The 20,328-nt window shown below is 59.7% G+C and overlaps 1 protein-coding gene across 1 annotated transcript in view; it reads right to left on the bottom strand.

Moving 5' to 3' along the window:
- Positions 1-15,142: 15,142 nt before the first annotated feature.
- Positions 15,143-20,328, bottom strand: part of HIVEP3 (HIVEP zinc finger 3) — a 451,731-nt gene continuing 446,545 nt past the window's right edge. The window contains exon 10 of the mRNA XM_026498358.4: positions 15,143-20,034. Within this exon, the coding sequence (XP_026354143.4) occupies positions 19,240-20,034 (795 nt within the window). The 3' untranslated portion in view covers positions 15,143-19,239. The remainder of the gene's footprint in view (positions 20,035-20,328) is intronic.

The following is a 20,328-nucleotide window of genomic DNA, read 5'->3' as shown; positions in this document are numbered from 1 at the left end:
CCTCTATCCTCCCTTTTTCATCCCGGTCTGTAAGGTGCGTGTGGGCTTGTCGGTATAGAGATGCTCCTGGAAAGGAGTGGGGTGTATGTGTGTGTGTTTGTGTGTGTGCTGGAGTCAGGGGTATTGCTAGAAGTTGTGCTATGTGCATGCCACAGGCCAGATCCCCCATGAGTGGCTCCTCTACTACTCTGGGTCACATAGTCCCTCCAAGAGCACCTGCCCCCCCCGGCTTGCTCCGCTCACCCCCATTTGCTCTGGCATACCGTACGATGTCGCACCAGACAAGAAGTGCGTGCAGATTTGGGCCAACGCTGCCTTCCTATGAAAACCAGGCTTCAGCGGCAAGTGTGCAGCCAGGACCCAGCCTGGCATCAGGCTGAAGCAACTCGCTAAGCCCAGATGGCCACCCTGGCGTCCGACCTGCGGGGGGTCCAACCCTGAGCTATCCTTCCTTCTTCATCCCACCAGTGCTGACCCGGTGCCCAAAGCTTTAGCCCCCCACACCACAGGGCTTGTCATTGTCGGGATGCACCACAGACGTTCTTGCCTCCTTGCCTCTGTGCAAGCCGGGGCCTCCCAGCCTCCTTCCAGTCTTACCTGATTTATTCTGGCCATCCTTAAAGCCCCCCACAAATGTTAGCTCCTCCAGGAAGCCTGCCCAAACCCTTCTAAGATATGAGATCAAACCATCCTCTGAACACCTGAATGGTTCTCATCAACAGCCTTGCGAGGCTCGAAGTCCCTGGGTAGGCCTTACTCTGCGTCTCCGAGGGCGGACCGTGGCTAAGGGCTCTGCCGCCCGTGTCAGCCGAGCCACGTTTGTATCAGAGGCCCACCTCTCACGACAGGTGCCCTTCCCCTCTTTCTTTGAGCCCCAGTCTCCTCATCTGTAAACGGGCGTCATCATAGTGTTGTGGCTGTGGGGAGGGTTCAGTGAGAAAGGGCTCTGTCCGTGGTAGCCGTTACTGACCACACCGAGTTACAGAGCAGAGTCACGTTCTCATTCTCACTGAATGCTGACCACAGAACCCTCCGGGCTCTGTCAGTGCCTCCATTTTCAGACGAGAGTCTTTTCAGACGAGGCTTTAGACTCGGAGGGCTTGGAGAGCTTGACCTGTAATGGTCAGGGGTTCAAGCTCAGGTCTGTTGGACCCCAGGGTCGGTGATGTTTCTCTTCCCTCTGCCCTTCTCCTCCTATGCGACCTCCCCAGCCTCTGTCCCCTTGTCCCGACCAGATGCTCCATAAGGACTTGTTGAATTGGAAATGGAGAAGTCGGGGATGTTCTCTCCTGGGTCCCCTCTTCCTCCTCCCCTTAGCCCAGGCTCGCTGGGCCCCCACTCGGGGGTCCACAGCGTGGGGTGTTGCCTTCTGAGCATCATCGGACGAGATAAAGACCAAAGTCTCATGGGTTGATGTAGCCCGGCCCAGGGTTTCCTGTAGTATGTTCCAAGGAAAACACTGGTAGCAGGTGGGACTCCATTGCCGAAGGAGTTTGGGAAACTGGGCTCCCAGCAGGGCTCCCAAGAGCTTCCAGTGGGCACATGAGCTCTGTGACCCCCCAAGTGCTGTTTCTGGCACTGGCAGGTGAGGGCGTCCTGGGTCCAGGGTGGGGGCTGGGAAGGGGGGGCATCGAGTGGCAGGCTTGGGCTCAGCTTTCAGCTGGGTGGCCGCAGGCAAGCCCTTTCTTCAGTTTGACCATCCTCCATGAAATGAGGTGTTCTGTGGGTACCCTGGAGGCTGTAGAGTGTGGGGTCAGCTGCAGCCCCAAAAGACCTCTTCAGAGAGCCTCCTGGATCCACCCAGGGAAGTATGGTGCCCAGCCTACAAAGGGCAGTCTGGAGCTTCGGTGTCCGGGCAGTCCTTCCCTGGAGGGGCGTCAAGGACCACGTACTCTCCATCTCCCCACCATCCACTGAAACCCTCCTGGCTTATTACGTAGCTGACGCTTTAAGAGGAATCATGGGCACCGTTCACGCATGTAAACATGTAGCCACGTCTGGTTCCAGGTGTCAGACAACGCACAGACCCTCTACATATGTTGGCACCCTTCACCACGGCAGGGGGTATTCTTTTTATGATTCCCATTTTACAGGTGAGGAGCCTGAGGCTGAGAGCCGTGAAGGAGGGCCTTGCACAAGGTCACACAGCCATTTAAATTGAGATGTGCCTGCCTCACAGCCCGCACGCCTCAGCACCGTCCTCGTATCTGCAAAGCCATACGGAATCTGTAAGAGAGGCAGCTTATTAAGTGAGTGTCCTCCCTTTCCAGATGGGGAAACTGAGGCATCTTGTCCAAGGTCACACATTCTAACAGGGGAGGAGCTGAGATTTGAACCCAGGTCAGTCTGAGGCCTTGGTCTGAGCTCTTTACCTCAATTCCAAATTTTCCTGTCAGGCCCAGAGAGTCCCCAGAAGCCGGTCCTGGGGGTCAGCCTCAGGGCCTGAGACTAAGGGCAGCAGGAAACCATTGCTCAGCCTGGCTGTTGGGCCTTTAGCGGTGGGAGCTCTGGGAGCTTGGGGGAGAGGAGTAGGCTGTTTATGAGGTGAGCGGTGACTCAGGGGGGGAGGCCCTGAGCGGGCGGGCAAGGAGTGGGGGCAGCCCAGGCCAGGCTAGGCCATTGCTGGGGTCCCCTGAAGGAAGAGGTCTGGGTACGGCAGGGCTGAGTCACAGCAGCGAGATGGGACAGGGAGCTGGGATGGCCAATGACCTCACGCTTTCATGTGAGCCTGGCACGGAGCCTCGGGCCCAGGCAGGCCTGGTGGGCCCACCCTGGCAGGACGGGCACACACCCTCTTCGGCCACCCATAGCCAGGGGGTGTCTGTGAGACCAGAGGGTCTCCCCGCAGGCTCCCTGAGGCCTGGTGTTGGCGATTTCAATGGCTATGTGACCTTGCACAAGCCATTCCTTCACTGCTCTCAGCCTCAGGCTCCTCACCTTCAGGAACCCTGAAACCCTGACCGACTGGGGACGTGGTTGGCGTAGGGCACAGAGCAGGGGTGCAGGGCACAGAATCTGCCTCTGTCTCTTCCGCTGTGTGACCTGGGCCGAGCAATTCCAGCTCTCTGAGCTCTGACTACTGCTTCTGTCCTATGCATTCATGTGAGGACCTCCTAAGCGGTTCCGGTCCCCGCCCCTGCCCACAGCTGGTGTCCTGGGGGCGGAGAGGGAGGGACGCAGCCGGCACCAGCCAGGAGCGCACAGGACACGGAGGGCTATCGCAAATGGGCTCTGACCACGCTGGCAGACCCACACGCTGGCGTCCCGGCTGTTGGCTATGTGGCTTGGGGTAGAGGCTTTCTGATCTCTGCACCTCAGTTTCCCCAAGTGTCACACATAATCATAACCCCAGGCTCTCAGAAGGATGATGTCACAGGGTTGCTGGAATCTCCTACCACCACCTTGGGCCAGATACTGAGGAGCAAGAGAGCAGGACCGCTTCCTCAGGGGCCCAGAAGCAGTGAGGGAGCCCCTCTCCCCACAATCACGCCTGCCTGGAAGGCACGCCTGGGAGCTTTGTGAAGCCACTGCCTGCCCCCCGCCAGCACACCCCAAGGCTGGTCCAGAGAGGACGAGGGGTGCCAAGGTCACATGGAAGCCAGCTGAACAGATCTATCGTCCGGGGTGAGGGGGCCTTTATCTCCCTAGATAAGCGGCCCAGAACGGCCTCGGACTTGGGTGAATCCTGGAGTGGGGAGGGGAGGGTCAGAGCTGGGCTGGCTCAGGCTGACCATAAAGCAGCTGCTGCGCCCGGTGCCTTCTCAGCCTGAGTCAGCCAGGGGCTGGGGCTGCTGCTGAGTTCATCGCCGCCTGCCGCCCAGCCTCGGCACCCAAGCCTCGGGCACAAGGCAGGTCCGTCATAATGACCCGGTGATAATGACAGCTGTGTGGGGAGCTGTGCCCACGTGCCAAGCATTCTCTCCGCTTTCCTTCAAACGATCTTCCAAACAGGCCTAGGAAGCAAGCAGGGCAGGGCCTGCATAAGCTGCCCAAGGTCCCAGAGCCGGGACCAGAAGAGGGGGTCCCCAGGCCCCAGGGCTGTGCCTTCTGCTGCCGCACAGCAAGCATGCTGAGCCGGTTCTGCGTCAGACCCGGGCTGCGTCTTCGGGTCTCTGGCCCCCCTGAAATCCGGGGAAAGAGACCCAGTACCTGCCTGGGATAGGGACCTAGGATCGTGGAGGACCTGGGGTCAAGGCTCTGGGCCTAAGGACCACTGTGCTCTGTGTCTGGCTCTGGGCTGGTCAAAAGGGACAGAGAGTCACAGAGCCCCAGGACCCCCAAGGAGCGAGTGCCTGCCTCTCTCTGCAGGGTCAGGACGGCTTTCGGCTTTCCAGCAGAAGAGACATTCGAGTGAGGCTATGACGGCGGAGAAAGCACTCCAGGTGGTAGAGGAAGCGGCATGGGCGCAGGCTGGTGGGCCTGAAAAGGCATGGCTTGTCCTAGGAGCTGCAGTGAGCAGTGGGAGAGACTCAGTGATGGAAGAGGAGCTTGGAGGCCAGCCCACAGGCCTTGCATGTCTGGCCGGGAGCGGACCTTCCCCTGAGCTCAAAGTGGAGTCAGTTCACATCTATGCTGTGGAGGCGCATGCAGTGGGACCCAAACCAGTGCTGGCTCGGGGTTGGTTGGGATTTCCTTCCAGGACCTTCCCTGACTCTCAGATGAACCCCAGGTGGGTGACACCACAGCCTGGGGAGAGCAAGGCCACCTGCTGGCCACCTCTTTCCTGTAAACCCAGGGCAGACGTCTGACCTGAACACCCCATGGTTCCACAGAGCTCCACCTTCTCTGAAATCAAATCTGCAATGGGGAAAGAGGCCAGGCTGGCAGAGGGACCACGGCAAGGACCCTTCCACTGCCTCCAATATTTTCCCAAGGGCCACAGGCAGCTCAGTGCTCTCCAGCCGCCTGGTTGCCCTTTGGAGGCCCACCCCAGTGTGGCCCTGCCTGGCAGGTGTCCCCGGGCTTAGCCTGGCTCCTCTCTGTACTCTGGTGTTGGCCCAGCCGACCGCCCGGCATCGCTGAGGAACACCTGTACAGTCAAATCCACCTTATCTCGCACGGGTCACGCTTGGATTCTCACTTGTCATTTTCCGGACAGCCCCTGGAGGGCGCCCTTCCGCAGTCACCCACTTGATAGGCGAAGGAACGGAGGTTTAGCGAATTGAGGGGCCTGGCTGCACCACCAAGAGGGCCAGGGGGCAGGGGGCAGGGGCAGGGACGACCCCCCTCGTGCGCCAGACGCTGCATACTTCAACCTATAGGTGATGCATACAGATTCCGGGAGCTTACCGCCTGGGTTCAAATCCTAGCTGTTCCCCTCCCTAGTGCGGGAATCAGTGCCCTATTTGTAAAACGGTGGTAATATTACACGTTTCCCATGCGGTTGGTGTAAGAAGCAGTTGAGACGGCTCGTACCAAGTGCTGACGACCGTGCCCTGCGCCTCCCCATTTGGCAGAAGGGGAAACCGAGGCTCAAAGAGAAGTAGTGGTCTCGGGCGGGGATCCACCCCGGCCCGCCGCCTGCGCCCCGCTCCCCGACCTCCCCGACCCGCACGCGGCGGCCCCCTGCCTGGCCCTCCCGGCATCGCGGGGACCGCGCGCATCCCCGCGGCGCTCGCTCTCTTGCCTGTTTTGGGAAATCCTGGGCCGGGGGCGAGCGCCGCCGCCTCCCCGCCCCGCGCTCCCAGCCGCCGCGCAGCGCTCGGCCCGCCCTCGCTCCCGACCAATTTTGGGCAAAGCGGCGGCGGCGGCGGCGCGCTACGTGCCGGCGGTGAGTCAGCGCGCAGGAATGCGCAGGACGCTTTGTTCCCCGCTCGGCGGCCGAACGTGCTGGGACCGGGGCGCGGCGGGGGCTGACATCACCGCGCGGGCCGCGCCGCCACGTGCGCCCCCCGCCCCCCGCGGCTCCGGCTCCCCCTGCGGAACGCTAGGACACCCCCGAGGCCGACCCTCCCTCCAGCCTCTGCGACTCTGGCACTATGGGGCCCCGGCAGCCCAGGCCCCCTGCGTGGTCACCGGGGAAACAGCAGTTGGGGGGAAGGACTGCCCAGAAGGAGGAAGGCCTGTGCCCTGGAAGGGCCATGGGGTCGCAGAGCCACCACAAGACCCCGGGGCTGCCCTGGGCACACTCCTGAGAGCCCGAGGTCTCTTCTCCTCTTCAGGGCTGTCATGGGAGAGACAGTGGGCCATGAGTCCTCCAAGCACTGCCCGTTTGTTTCCGGAGTCACCCCCCCCTCTGGGCCTGGGTCTGGGAAGCTGAAAAACAGGGTGACACTGGCTGTCTCGTCCTTCTCCAGAGTCCTGTGCTGGGTATTGTCTCAAGCCTAGGAGTACTCTGGAAAGGAGTGCAGGGGCCTTGAGAAGTCTTTGGAAACTACAGATAGATGGTCACAGCAAGAGCTTTTGTGTGCGAGGCTGTGTCTGGATCTTTCTAAATGGGACACCAGCTATGATCAGAACAACCGAGTGGTGGGCGTTGCTGCTGCCTGGGGAGACCGTCGCTCAGAGAGGCGGAGTCCTCCTCCTACACCACACTCTGGTCCCCAGAGCAGGTGGGAGCCTGGGGCAGTGACTGGCCCCCTTCTTCTGGAAGGGTATGCGCATTCCTCCTGGGCTGGAGGGGCAGGCTGGGGAGCCCAGGCTGCGGAGTGCTGCTGACCTGACCTACCCCGAGGCTCCACTTCGGGCTGTCCTCAGAAGGAGAGGTGGTGGCTGGAGTTCGAATCCTTTCTACCTGGATGGCGTTGGGCATGTCACTTGCCTGCTGGGTCCTCCCCTGACTCTGCTGTCGTTTTCCCATTTTAGCTTCCCCAGGAATTAACCGGCCAAGCCTGTGGCTAGAGCCTGCCAGGGGCACACAGGGTTCAGCTGGGTTTCGCTGGATGGGATTTTGGTCACGTACTCCCTCCTTCCGCTTCCTTCCTCCACAGGGTCCTAGACACCAGGGCCTGGTGCCCCTTGTCCCGCCCAGGTCTGGAACATGGAGGACCCAGTTGGCTTGGGGACCTTTCACAGGTGTCTGCGGGCATCAGCTCTGGTCTCAGGGACTCTGCCTTTGGGCAGGTCCTCACTGGGGTCCTCACGAGCCGCTCCCCCTGCTCAGTCTATTTTGGAACTCATTGGCTTCTGCTCCTTTGAGGCCATATGTTCTTTATGGGGGAGATAAGGGATGACCTCTCCTACCCCAGTGCTGTTGAGGCAGAGGCCTTGTTCCCTTTTTCGTGCCCACCCCCTCTTGGTACACCAACATGGCCCCCACCCAGCCTCAGCTGGTGCCCCATGCTGGGCTCTGGCAGAAGAGGCTGATACCCCCAGGGGGCCCTCAGCCTGCCCCCCCACCCCGTGTGGTCCCACCCATGGGTAGCGCAGCTGTGACCTGCAGCAGGTCGATGGGCAAGGTGCCATGTTGGTCCAGGGATCCCTGCCTCTGGGATCCGGGCCGTGTTTTCGTGCCGCCTGTCGTGCGTAGGCCTCACCTGCAGACCTCTTCACCGGCTGCTGCGTGAAAAGTGCCCAGTGGCGGAGGCCACACACACGCACCATGGCTGCATGCTGGGCTCCGGAGTCGGCCAGCTCTGGGACCCGGGTAGGTCACGGCACGTCGGATTCCACATCTGCAAATGAGAGTAGGGCGCGTTCTGTGAGCATTCGGGGAGCTGGTAGACGCAACAGGGCTTAGCACACGGTGGCTGTTGGGTCAACACGAGCCCTACCCAAGGAGTTCTGGGGACTTCCATATGGTGTCCGTCCCTTGAGTTGAGTCAATGACTACACTCCTTCTCCTCCTGTAGACCTCTGTGGTCATAGGTTCTCTTGTTTTCCCCCGTGAGGAAGACCACCTGGTGTGGCCCCTCACAGCTCAGACCAGCCGCTGCAGCCCAGAGAGAGTCAGGGCCCCGCCACCCAGCAGGGCTGGGCAGGGAGAAACTGCTCGCTCCCTCCCGGGAGGACGATGGTCTGTGAGACCCCTTGGCCTTCATGTCCTAGAGGCCCGAGGACACTGGGTGATGGGAGAGACGGGAGTAAGCAAGTGTCTGCACATGCCCCCCCAGCACAATTCCTGGCACCCGAGGGCCCCGCCTCAGCCTGGCATGCCTGCCTGGATTGTTGCCCGTGTGGTTTCCCCGGGGCCTCTCCCTCACGTCCGCTGGCAGAGGCTCCCCAGCTGTCTGCATTCCTCTGCTGTGAAGACGGCCACCTTAGGGCCGGGCCTGGCTGGGACACCCCTGAGTGTGAGAGCGTGCGTGCTGGTGAGGGTGTGCAGGGACACACCTGCAGCCCCTGCCTCTCGGTGCCCATACATGGGTGTGCTTGTGTGTGCACGGCTGTGCCCTGGGCACCCACGTGTTCCTGGACGTGTCCGTGTGCAGGTATGCATGGGGGGCACGGACCCCCGTGTGGACATTCACGGGCGCATGAGGGGTGCCGGGGGGCTACGTGCAGGAGGGGACTTATGGATCGCTAGGGCTCCCGCAGCCCTGTGGACAGGGGCCTGCGCTGATGCGGCGTCAGCGGTGGCACCATGGCTGAGCGCCCTGGCGCGGGTGAGGCTCAGGTGGCCAGGTATGGCCTCTCTCAGGCTGAGCCCACAGCCTGCAGGCCGCTGGAGGAAGCAAGAGAAAGGTGTGCAGAGCCCATCTGCCCGGCTGGGCCACACGTTTCCCACACATACCCCTAGGTAACGCTCCCGCCGGCCCGGGGTGGGTAAAGTGGGCTCTGAGGCTTGGAGAGGGCCACTAACGCGCCTCGCTTCCCACAACCTCTAAGTGGCGGAGCCGGCGTTCACGTCCATGTCTGCCTGACTCCGGACGCTGCAGGCAGAGTGGGGGCGAGGGGGACAGCTGCAGAGGCCACAGCATAGCAGAGACCTGGGCGCCGGATGGCCTGGGGCCAGGCTGTTCCCCTGGCGGCCGGGACCCTCCGAGCCGCCCTCCCAGGCCCCTGCCTCCCAGCCCCACCTGCCTCGGCTGGGCAATCGTACTAACCATGCGCGGAGCAGGTGCTCGTCCAAGCCCGGGTGCGAATGCTTTGCGGGTAGTGGCCCACCTAAAGCCCGACGCTCTCAGAGGCCGGCGCCGTTCCTGGGCTGCTGCCATTCTATGTACGCGGTATCTACTCCCTGTGATGTTTATATCATGTCATGACACGTAGTAGTAACTACTGCTGTTCTTCTCATTTTAGAGATGAGGAAACTGAGGCACAAACACGTTAAATAACTTGCCCCAAGTCCTACAGCTGACAAGTGGACAGCCGGGATTTGAGCCCATGAAGTCTGGCTCCAGAGTCCGAGCGCCCGCGGTATACAGATCGTGCTCAGGTCAGAGTCTCCTGGCACGTGAGACCCCAGCCTCATCCCCTTTCTGCCGGGTGGTCCCCCGCTCCATCCTACGTGCAGCAGGCCCAAGGCAATGGAGGGCGGGGTTTGCCAGGCCTCCGTCGCACAGATGGGGAAACTGAGTCCAGACTGATGTAGTGCCTGGGCCTGAAAACATGCCCTCTAATACCAGGTGCGGCCCTAGTTTTGTCCGCTCCTAACCTGCTGGAGGACTCGAGGCAAGCGCCCTGCTCTCTCTGGGCCTCGGTTTCTGTCCCGCCCCCAGAAAGCAGGTAGGAAGGGCTGTCCCAGAGTTTCCAGGTGGGGAGTCCTGAGAGGAGGCGGGGCAGGCCTGGCAGCGGGCACAGAGTGGGCAGGCAGGTAAAGGTGAGACTGGTCCAGGGCTGAAGTCAAGGTGTGGAGCCGGTTTTCCCAGGCCGTGTCTGAGTAATCCCGTGTCTATATTTATCTCCTCCTTTCTTGGGTGAGCAAACAGAGCCCAATGCCAGCCTGGCCCAACACCCCCCATGCCGGCACGTTTCCCTCACCTGCCGGGTGGCCCTGGAGAGTACCGCAGTCTTGGCTCCAAGCTCAGCTCGGTCCACGTAGGACACACAAGGGTGCTCAAACCCCGTGGCTTCCGTGAATCTAACTGTCAGGGAAGCTCCACGCAGGCCTCTGAACCCGAGGGCAGCCATGGCCATGGCCTGGGTAATGGTGGCCTCAGGGGTCTGGGAAGCCCTGCCCCACACAAGAGCAAAGGATCCTCTTATCTTGGACGGTCGTTTTCCTTTCTCCGTATGCACTTTGGTCTAAGTGGCAGCCCCTGTCCCTCCAAGATCTGAAATCCCCAGAGGACAGTCTGCATGTATGGTGTCTAGAGTCAGACTGCTCTGCGGTTGAGTCCTGGCACCCTGACCTTGGGCAAGTAACCTCTCTGTGACTCGGTTTCCTTGCTTGTCAAATGGGGCCAAACCTTCCTATTTCCCAGGGCTCTTGTGAGCATTGAGTTGAAGGCACTATGAGCGGACAGATGGGGTGAGCTTGCTGGGGACGGGCTGCCTGTCCCTACTGCTTCCAGCATCCTAGGCCCAGACCCACAGCAGTGACCAGGAGCCACGCAAGGTCCACAAGGGGACACGTACGTGTATGACTCTCACAACGTGCACACACTCGTGGACACCCCCAATTCTGAGAGGCACGTATAGCTTACACTCAGGATGGATCAGGTAAGTTAGGGCTTGGACCCTGGGAAGACCGCAGAAAGAACCGGATACAAGCTTTGCGGAGACCTTTCCCAGAGAGGGCAGGACAGGTGGCCAGTCAGGCCAAAGCGGTGATGGGAACAGAAGGGCACCTTGTCGAGAAATGGCTCAGCCTGGACCAGGCGGGGGCTCCGTCCTCCTGACCCCGGCTAGGATCCCTCCTGCTAGCTAGGCCCGTGCCCCAGTTCTGGCCTCTGCCCTGGTGCTGCCACCTTCCTGACCCTGCGGAGCCCTGGGCCTGGTGCACGTGCACCACCGCCCTGCCTACTCCCGGGCTGGATTAGGCAGAGTCCGAGGACGTGCTGGGCTGGCAGGCTCACGGGCGGGGCGGGTGCCGGTGCCGGGGCTGCCCTGTGCCGGCTTGAGACTGGGCCACAGCAAGGCCTTGTATGGCTCTGGTAGGGCAGCTCAGCTGGCAGCACCCATTGGCTGGGCTGGCACTCCCCGCCGGGGCTGCGGGGCCCCAAACCACGGTAACCGGAGCCTCCGGGACCTGGTGGATTAGCATGGCCGCCCGCCCACTAGCCTGCCTGCCACCAGGGCTGCTCTTTTCCTTTCCTAAAAAGGCAGAGCTGGGCAGGAGAGCCAGGCAGGTGAACTTGGGCCTGGGGTAGAGGAGGGGTGGGCAGGGTGTGCAGGTGGCTGTGCTGAGGGTTCAGGAATCCTAGCCCTGGCCTTGGGCCAAGCCCTTTTCAGCTCTGGACATCCGTTTTCTCATCTCTAAAAGGGGGCAGTTGGCAGCCGGGTCTCCCTAACGCTGAGGCTTTGATGGGACCAGGGAAATGTATGCTAGGGTCCCCCAAACCCAATCCAGGCTCAAGGGCTGCTCAGCAGCAAAGAGGCAGATTCTCTTTCCATAGGAAGCCAACCACTCCCTAAATGTAAGGGCCTGGTTATAAATCCCAGCTTTGCCCCTGACCACTGTGATCTTGGGAGACAGCGGCATCTGTCTGAGCCCCAGTCTTCCTCCTCTATAAACAGGCCTGCAGTCAGCCCCAGTCTGTTCTTTCTCAGCTCCCTCTGGCCTCCCCTGACCCTTTCTTCTTCCCATGTCTCTCCACTCATGCCCATCTCAGGCTGGCCTGCCTTCTGAAGCTGTCCTTCCTGCAGTGGTCTGGCCCCAGGAGTCTCCAGGTCCCGAGCCCAGAAAGGGTCCAGGCCTTGGGGTGAGGGCAGGACTAGCCTAATCCTGGATGGGGAGCCAGGCAAACATGGCTGAAGGCTCCGTGGCCACAGACGGCAGCCTAAGCCCTCCTGAGGCTCCGGGTCAGGTCTTACTAGGACAGTGGCCCCGCCATTTGCTAGGGTGCGATTTGGGGCTCAACCCTTCATGTGAAAAATGGGGGCGTGTGCCCATCCTGCCTTACTTTAAAAGGGAAAGTGCTTCATGACCTCTAGGGAGCAGCTGTGGGAGGCCTGGTGGCAGTGTAAATGACTGGGAGGCCTTGGGCCCTGTGGCAGGTGGGCGAGGGCAGGTGGCAAGTAGTCCTGCAGAGAATTCACACGCAGTTTTCATGCTCTCGAGTATGGGAAGCCAAACCTTGGCACCTGCCGGTTGATCCTTGGGCCTGCAGCCTCCGTCCCGGGGAAGCCACGTCCCGGGGAAGCCACGTGGCTACCAGATGGCACTGCTGAGAAATCGGGCAGCTGCTGGGAAGAAGCCCCAGCCTGGGCCGGCCTTGTCCCACTGCTTCCTGGGCAGAGATGAGCTGTCTGAGAGCCAGGGCTCCCCTCGGGCCAGAGTTCAGGTCCGAGAGAAGGAAGGGACAGGGGCTTCCATGAGGACGTGGCCCCGCGTCAGGTCAGCCCTCACGCTGCCTCTGATTAGCTACGCGCTTGCGGCTGGTGGCGGTGCTCTCTCCCCTGACGATGGGGGCCGACACTCGCATCTGCCTGGTTGTGTAAGGACTGCAAATCAGGTTTGTAAAACGCTAGGCACAGCGTGTGGTGTACACGAATGCTCTTCTTTCTGGGGGGCTGGGTGGGACTTTCCCCACTAGCCTGGGCTGAGACCCAGGGTCCCCAAGGACTTACTCTCAGGCGACCGCTCTGCTGGTGGCTCGTCATCCTTGCACACCTCATGATTCTAATGCCAGAGGCCATATTCCCTCTCCGGGGCCCCTTCCAGACCTTTGTGTTTCCATTGCCTGGAAAAATCCAGCCCTTTGAGGCTGACGTCATCAGGCCCCGCCCTGCCCCCCGCCACCGCTGACATCTGCTCATGTCCTGGGCACTACTGATTTTGGGCAGCCCTAGCTTTGTGTGATTATCATGAGGGCTGCTTCTAGGTACTCTTGGCCTCTTCCTTTAGGCCCACCCACGTGACTTGCATTGGCCACTGAAATTCAGTGAGTGGAGGGAGGGTTGCTTCCAGCTGGAAGCAGTCGTCCGTGCAAGGGAGCACAGCGCTCATTCCATGTGCCTCTGAGGTCATGCGAGCCTGGAGAGTCAGCCTCCATCAGTCTGGCTCTCTAAGTGACTGGGATCCGTAGAGCTGCCCTGCTGACCCACATCGGAAGTGTGGCCTGGGGGATAAACAAGCTTCTGCTGAGTCAGCCCCTGAGCTTCAGGGGTGCTTGTCTCTGCGGCAGGCAGCCCCTCTCCTGACTGCTCCTTGCTCCCTGGCTCAGAACCCCAGTCTCCCCCCAAGCCCTGCAGGCACCAGAGGTGACCTCCACGCCCCGGCCACTCATCCCGTGGCCTGTCGCTCTGCAGCGGCCTCCTCGCTCCCTGCACCCCAGCAGCCACGCCAGAGGCCAGCCATTCTCTGCCACACCTGGCTCGCCTCTGAAATCGTGAGCGAAGACAGCTCACAGCCTTTCTGCATTTCCTAATCCCCTGTCACTTGACCACTGGCCTCTCTCTGTATCAGTCACCCGTTTGCTTCCCGGCCCGTGAATTTGGTTGGCATAACTCACCTCTTCGTTTGCCGATAGTCTCACCTCCTGCACCCCCCTGTCCCTCTGTCCCCCGGCTGGACAGAACCCTGCTCCCGATGCACCGACCTGGCTGCCCGCACCGTGGCTGGGGAGCGCAGCGGGAGAAACCACGCCCGGAGCAGCCGGGGCTCAGTGCCTTGTTCCCGCAAGTCGGCAGGTGGCCCCACTCTGTTTCACAGAGAAATCCCTCCGCAGGGATGCCCTCAACTTCCTCTCACCCAGCAGACAGGCTGACTTCCCCTGCACCCTTTCCCGTGGGTCGCCATGCAGGGTGTGACTGTGTGAGCGTGATTGTCACCAACTCCTTCCCATCAGCTTCCCCCCGCCCCCCACGCCCCACAGCACCGCAAGTCTTTCTTCCCTGGGCCCCATATGCCCCCTCCAACTACTGCCCCACTCTCCCCTGGGAAGGCGTCCAGATCTGCTGTCCCCGCTTCCCGCCCTCTGTTCGACGCCCGGCGGTACCCGTGAAGGGCCGCTATGCACCGGGCACCGTGCTAGGCCAGACTCTCCCAAAGTCCCAGCAATCCCCTCGTGGCTGGAACAGAGCTTCTTAGTTCCCAGGCTGAACTTCCTATGGCTTCCCCTCCTCCTCTGACCCTTAGGCATTTTCAAAGAAAGGTCTCTAGGACGATTCAGACCCAGTCTGGACGAGAGCTTTTGCTCTCTCCTGCCACGGCAGTTATGGCCACTGAGATTAGGTCATTAATGATGTCATTAGGAGGGAATGTACACGCAATGACGTGTCAGAATGTAAGCTCTTCGAGAGCGGGACTGTTTTGCCTACTGTTGTATCCAACCATCGGCCCCTCACTGGCGCTCAGCAAATCATTGCGGAATGCGAAAGGTGGGGATCCATGCTTGCCTTTTCTCCCCGGTATCCGCAGCCCCCCCCCACCCGTGCCAGGCCTGCTCAGAGAAGATTTTTGAAAGCTTACTCTGTTCAAGGCTTCATTAGCCACCCTGTATACACCATCTCATTGAATCCCACACCCACTCTCCATGTTATAGTTGGGCAATGGAGGCCCAGAGAGGTTGTGTAATTGGCCCAAGGTCACACAGGAGTCAGTGGCTGTGTCATGATCTGACTGCAGGTCTTACTCTGTAGTGAGTTGGATGACGGCCTTCCAAAGTGAAGCCCATGCCCCAGTCCCCAGAACCTGAGTGTGACCTTAATTTGGAAAAAGGGTATTTGCAGATGTATTCAGTTAAGGATCCAGAGATGAGATCATCTTGGATTAGGGGAGGCCCCAAATCCCATGACCAGTGTCTTTAGAAGAGAAGGTGGGGGAGGGAACCTACGCAGAAAGCGGGAGGGAGGCGGAATCGGAGGTCCGGTGTCAGGGCTACACACCGAGGCCCACCAAGGCTCGCTGGCGGCCACAGAAGCTGGGGGAGGTGTGGATCGGACCCTCCTTCAGAGCCTCCAGAAGGAACCCACCCTGCCGACACCAAGACTTCGGACTTCTGGTCTCCAGAACTGTGAGAGAGTAGATTTCTGTTGTTTTTAGCCACGGCAGCCCCAGGAAACACGGATCCCAGACCACAGTGGTGCTATGTCCGGTGCTCCTCGCCAGGCCTGGAAACGAGGGGCCATGTGAGGCCCTGGCTGTGTGCCTGGGGCCTACTCGCCTGCCTCCTCTGGGCCTGATTGCTCTGTAGCCCTCGAGACACCACGCGTCCCTCCCACTCTGACATTCTACTGACCTCAAGAAAAACCATGAGCCAGGGGAGCAGGGCTATGTTGGGATTTTCAAATTTATTCCAACGTGCTGTGTGTGTGTTTTTTTTAAAAATATCCTCAGGCTGAACGCTCAGCCGGAGCTGTAATAAAGGCAATTATTATACTTGTAAAAACCTCTCATTCACAGTACAGGTGTAATTTACAACAAAGGTCGCACATCAATACTGAGCAGTTTCTTCCTTTTGTGCATCAGACTGTGCTTTAGACCTGCATGGATTTTCTGTTGAGTTTTTTTTCTTTTGCACTGATATATACCATACCAACATTGCAAGATGCAAGTGTAGAAACTGGGGTTCAAATACAATTACAGGCAAAACCACCCCATCCCGGTACGGCTGCTGTACATATCTACAGGACGGTTTTGGAATGTATTGCCATTTAAGAACATAGAAACTCTCTACAGACAATTTCACATACGGAATACATACACCTTTTAGAAAAAAAAGGCAAATATTTATCTTACAGGGAGCATATATCTTACATTTGCCTACACGTTTCTTTTTTGTTTCTTTTTCTCTTCTTCTTTTTTTAAACACTAGGTTTAGTAAAGTGATCGTAAGTGCTGAAGCGGTTTTCTAATGGAAAGCAGACTGGAGCCACAACACGGAAGCAGAATCTGCGGGACAGGCCTTCGGGAACTTTCTCCCCCTGCTCACTGCTGCAGATCTGTCTCGGAGGCAGGACTTTTGCTTTAAGGAGGATTTTTTCTGGAGAAAGGGCTGGAGAGCAGGTCAGCTCAGATGTATCGCTGGTTCCTGTTCAGAAGTGCAGGGTGAGAATGGAATGGGGCTCCCGGGATCTGGAAGCTAATTCTTTCAGACTTTTTCCCACAGAGGGAGGCAGAGGGCTTTCTGGGTCTGGAAGTTGGAGGTGATGGAAAAGGGAGAATGGGCAGTTTGCTGCTGTCAGCGTCCTGGCAGGTCTCTGTGGTTGGGCCAGAGTGTAAGCCATGGGTGAGGGGCCGGGGGGTGGGCCCTGGGGACTGGTGCCCTGGAGAGGAATGGGGTTAGTACACAGAATGGCCCTGAGCTTGCTGCGGGTGGAGGGCATCCTGGAGGGTAGGCCTGGGGGCTGAGTGTCTTGGAATCCCCAACAGATGGCGAGGGCTGGCTCTGAGACCTCTGCCATTTGGTTCCAGCCGCACTGTCAACAGCCAAGGACCAGAGCGAGCCTGGACCGAGGAATGGCTAGCCCACACATCTCGACCAAGCCAAACAGGTGTCTGTGGCAACAAATCAGCACTGCTCTGGGTACCGTTTCCCTTAACAGGGACAGGAGTGTCACATACAAACTACAAATGTGGGAGTGGTTGAGAGTGGGACAGGGGGCCCCGGGAAGGGCATGGAGTGAGAGTCCTTTTCCAAATTATGGAGGTGTCTGTGTGCTGGGGCCTCTGTGCTCAGGGGAGCAGGGGTAGAGTCTGGCAGGAGGGGTTAGCACTGTGCCCAGAGACATCTGTCCCAGGCTGGTGGCACTGATTCTATCCCTCTGGAGATCGGAGTGGGGCAGCAGCCCTTCGGCCAGATTCTCTTTGTGCATTGTGTCCCTGTCATTGAGAAATGGATCTCCGGTGACTCCTGGTTCTTGTCCCTTGTGCCTGGGCCCGTGGGCCTCAGTGGCTGTGAGGCCCCTCCCCTGCTGGCCACACTGTCCATGACTGGGTCTCCCAGGAAGGAAATCTCAGTCAGCGGTCTAAGAACAGGGGAATGACGCCCAGGAGAGCGGAGGTCCATGGCTGGGGGGAGAGGCCTGGCCACGCCCAAGGTCAGGGGCTTGGCGCAGCTATCAGAAACCCCCGTCTGCTACTTTGTAGGTCTGGGCTGGAAGATCTTGCCCAGGAAGGTTTCAAACCTGGGCTGAAGCGATGCCCTTTATCCAGCTCCCGGGCCCCGGGGCTAGAAGTGTCCACTGCTAGGGGTGAGAGGTGAGGGTAAGGGAAGCCTGGGCTGTAACTGGGACCAGGCACCTTCCCACTTCCTGTGAGGCCAAAACAGTGCCAATATAGTCAAGGTTGGGCTTGCTGGCCTTCTCCCAGGGTGGGCGGGAGCCCTGGACTCTGGGCCAGGGAGCTGAGAACTGCCGGCTAACCTTACCCCCAGGGAAGCCCTTCCTTATTGTCCGGTTTGTGTCTTAGCAGAACCTGGGGCTGGCCTGTCTCCTCAGCAGAGGCCAGGCAAGGAAAGGCCCTGAACTGGCAGAGGAGGGATTATGGCCGCAACCAGTGTCCTGTCTATACAACTTCAACAGCTCAGGAGGCCCCGGGCACAGGATTCAGTGGCCTGGCTGAGGACTGAGGACAGGTCAGGGCATTCCCTGCTCTGCAAAGAGGCTTCAGCACCTAGCCCAGGTGGGCCAAGGACAGCGGTCCCTGTGCGTTCTCCCCCTTTGTAGAAACAGAAGAAAAGAAATTCTGGAAGGTTGGCAGAAAACCTGCCTCTCCCGGGGCAGGGTAAACATGAGTTCTATATTTCAACTTGGGATTTTAATTTCTGGTCACATTATTTTTCTTACAAAGCAGGTTTTTGTCCCAGGAAATACAGGGAGGAGACACTGGCTAGTACTGATTGCTTTGGAGAAGAATTTGGTTGACTTAGGACAATTCTTGTAGGTCAAGAGAATCTGAGGAAGCTCGGAGAAGTACCAAACACCATCTTCTGTGTGTGTGTGTGTGTGTGTGTGTGTGAGAGAGAGAGAGAGAGAGAGAGATATTTTTAAAAGAGAGTTAAGCCAACAAACAGGCCTGGGCAGTTCCCACCAGTCATGGATTTGGGTACTTCCTGGGGTAGTGGAGGCCTGACAGTGTGTGGAGTGGGGATGGTGGGAGGGGGTAATCCAGTCCTGCTGAAAAGAGGTCCTGAAATAGGTCCCTATGAACGTCCAGTGCTAAGCACTGGAAAAGCCCAGCCATGGAAGAAATAGGGCTCTTTGAACCCTCGGGACCAAATATGCAACGAAACCCAAGCTCCAGCCTCAGGAATGGCAAGGCAATGCACCTTGGATCTTGACCCCTAGGGGCCCTGTCACGTCAGCCTTCTGGTAGTTTCTAGAACAAGGGAGGCAGCCTGTAGCTGGGGCCCTGAAGCAAGGCCTCAGTTCGGTGCTCGGGAACCAGGAGATGAACAATCAGGGCTCCATTCACAGCTTAGGGGCTAGGGGTGGAGGATAGGGGAGGGGTTGGAGGGTGGGGCGCTGGGGAAATTTGTCAGGATGCCAGGATGGGTCCACAACTCAGGCCACCTGGGTATCAGGGAGCCCTGGGGGAACCAGCAAGCTCCTAGCTACTGTCTGCTCCTACTACTTGTGTTGAAATCCTAGGGAAGGTAACATTTTCTTGTCCTTCAGAAAAAGAAGGCTGGGGTTTTCTGGGCCTGCCTGTGGAGGCTGAGTGGGGTCCCCCTGCCTGTGTCCCTCTGCCTTGGGCTGCTGGCCCTTCTGCTGGCAGTGAGGGTGGCCACTAGCTGGGGTGGAGTGAAGTGGCAAAATACACAGGAGCCGTAAACGTCTGTACACAGGAGTGCTCGCTTTTACATTTAATTATGTATTTTTAAAAAGTTTCTCGCTCTCTCTTTTTTTTCCTCCTTCAGTGCATCCCCCTTCCCCTCAGCAAATGGCTACCTCTTGCCAGCCTTGGGGGATGGCTGCAGACCGCAGGGGTCCAGGCTGAGGCCCCACCTACACCCTTTCTCAAAAAAGCACAAAATATTCACAGCCTCAAACTCCTCATGGGTGGTTTTTTTTTTTTTTTTTATGTGTGCGTGTGTTTTGTTTTGTTTCTTTTCAAGCAACAAAAGGTATAGAAGAAGGCACAGATAACTGCATACGTGGGAAGACAGAACAGTTGGGGGCTGCGCAGAAGCTGCTTGGACAGATGGACAGATGGGAGAGGGAGCCCATGAGAGCGAGCTGATTCGAGGAAGCTGGCTGGAAACGTCTGTTGCTGAACACCGGAAGCCAGATGCTGAAGCAGTCGGAGAGAGGCTAAGTGCTTGGGGGGCCTCTGTCCTTGGGCTGGTGTGGAAGTGCCCCAGGCCCCCCACTTCCTGAGGGCTCAGGGGAGCCCTGACGGGTCCTGGGTTCCCCAGAGAGGTTCCTCCTCCGGGCCGGGAAGCGAGCGGAGGCCTCTGCCAGGCAGCCTACGGAACTGCTGCGGTCCAGGGGCGAGGCGGCGGAGGCCACGGGGTTGGCCAACGTGCGTGGTGACTCCAAGCGGGGGCTCCGGGACTCTGGCCTGCGGCCCGGGGGTGGCCGGGGCGAGGCCTCAGGCGGGATGCGGGGACTGTGGGCGGGCCCCTCGGCCCCTCGGGGCTCCCAGTCAGGAGGCCTGCCCAGGCCCCCACTCGTCCTCTCCCTCTCCTTGGGGTGGTTCCTGCCTTCTAGCTCCGAGGAGAGTGTGAATTTGGATACCTTAGCCACAGGTGACACGGAGGCTGACGAGCTCTCCGTGGGACTCCAGCGGCCTCGCTCCTGGGCCTCCCGGGCCCCCGTCAGGTCACTGCCACCTCCCGAGAAGCCACTGACCCAGGCGGTGGTGGGCCCCGGCAGCAGGGGGGGGTGGGCCCCAGGCCGGGCCTGCACCATCTGGATCCCACCGATGGGAATCAGGGGGCACGGGGCGCGGGCCAAGTGCTGGGAGTGCAGAGGGAGGTGGCTGAAGATGTTCTCTGTCCGGGCTGGGGTGTGGCCGTGGAAGTCGTGGGGGGCCGAGAAGGGTCGGGAGGAGGGAGGGTGAGCAGGGCCAGGTGAGCCGGAGGGACTCCAGGACGCGGCCTTCTGCTGGGGTCAGAAAATAAGACAGGGTAAGGCAAGGGCTACGTGCTGGCACATGGAGACCCCAAGGCCTAAAGATGAGGGGCAGCAGGGAGGGGGGCTCGGCTGAGGGCACACAGGAGTCCTGGATGGGCCAGGGAGGGAGCGGAGCTCTGACTCCCTGCCCGCGGTGCTGCCCCGGGCTAGTGCACTCGGGGGGGGGGGGGCTGTCCCCAGCCCTGCAGTGACCCCACGGTCCTCATGCCTCTGGCCAGTGCGCCTGACTGCCCTGCGCCTGGCCCTCAATCCTGGTTCTGTGCC

The sequence above is a fragment of the Ursus arctos genome, unplaced genomic scaffold (genome assembly GCF_023065955.2).
Source record: "Ursus arctos isolate Adak ecotype North America unplaced genomic scaffold, UrsArc2.0 scaffold_12, whole genome shotgun sequence".
NCBI classification, from domain to species: domain Eukaryota; kingdom Metazoa; phylum Chordata; class Mammalia; order Carnivora; family Ursidae; genus Ursus; species Ursus arctos.
The sequence above is the reverse complement of the archived record's forward strand: the minus strand, read 5'-3'. Positions and strand labels throughout refer to the sequence as shown.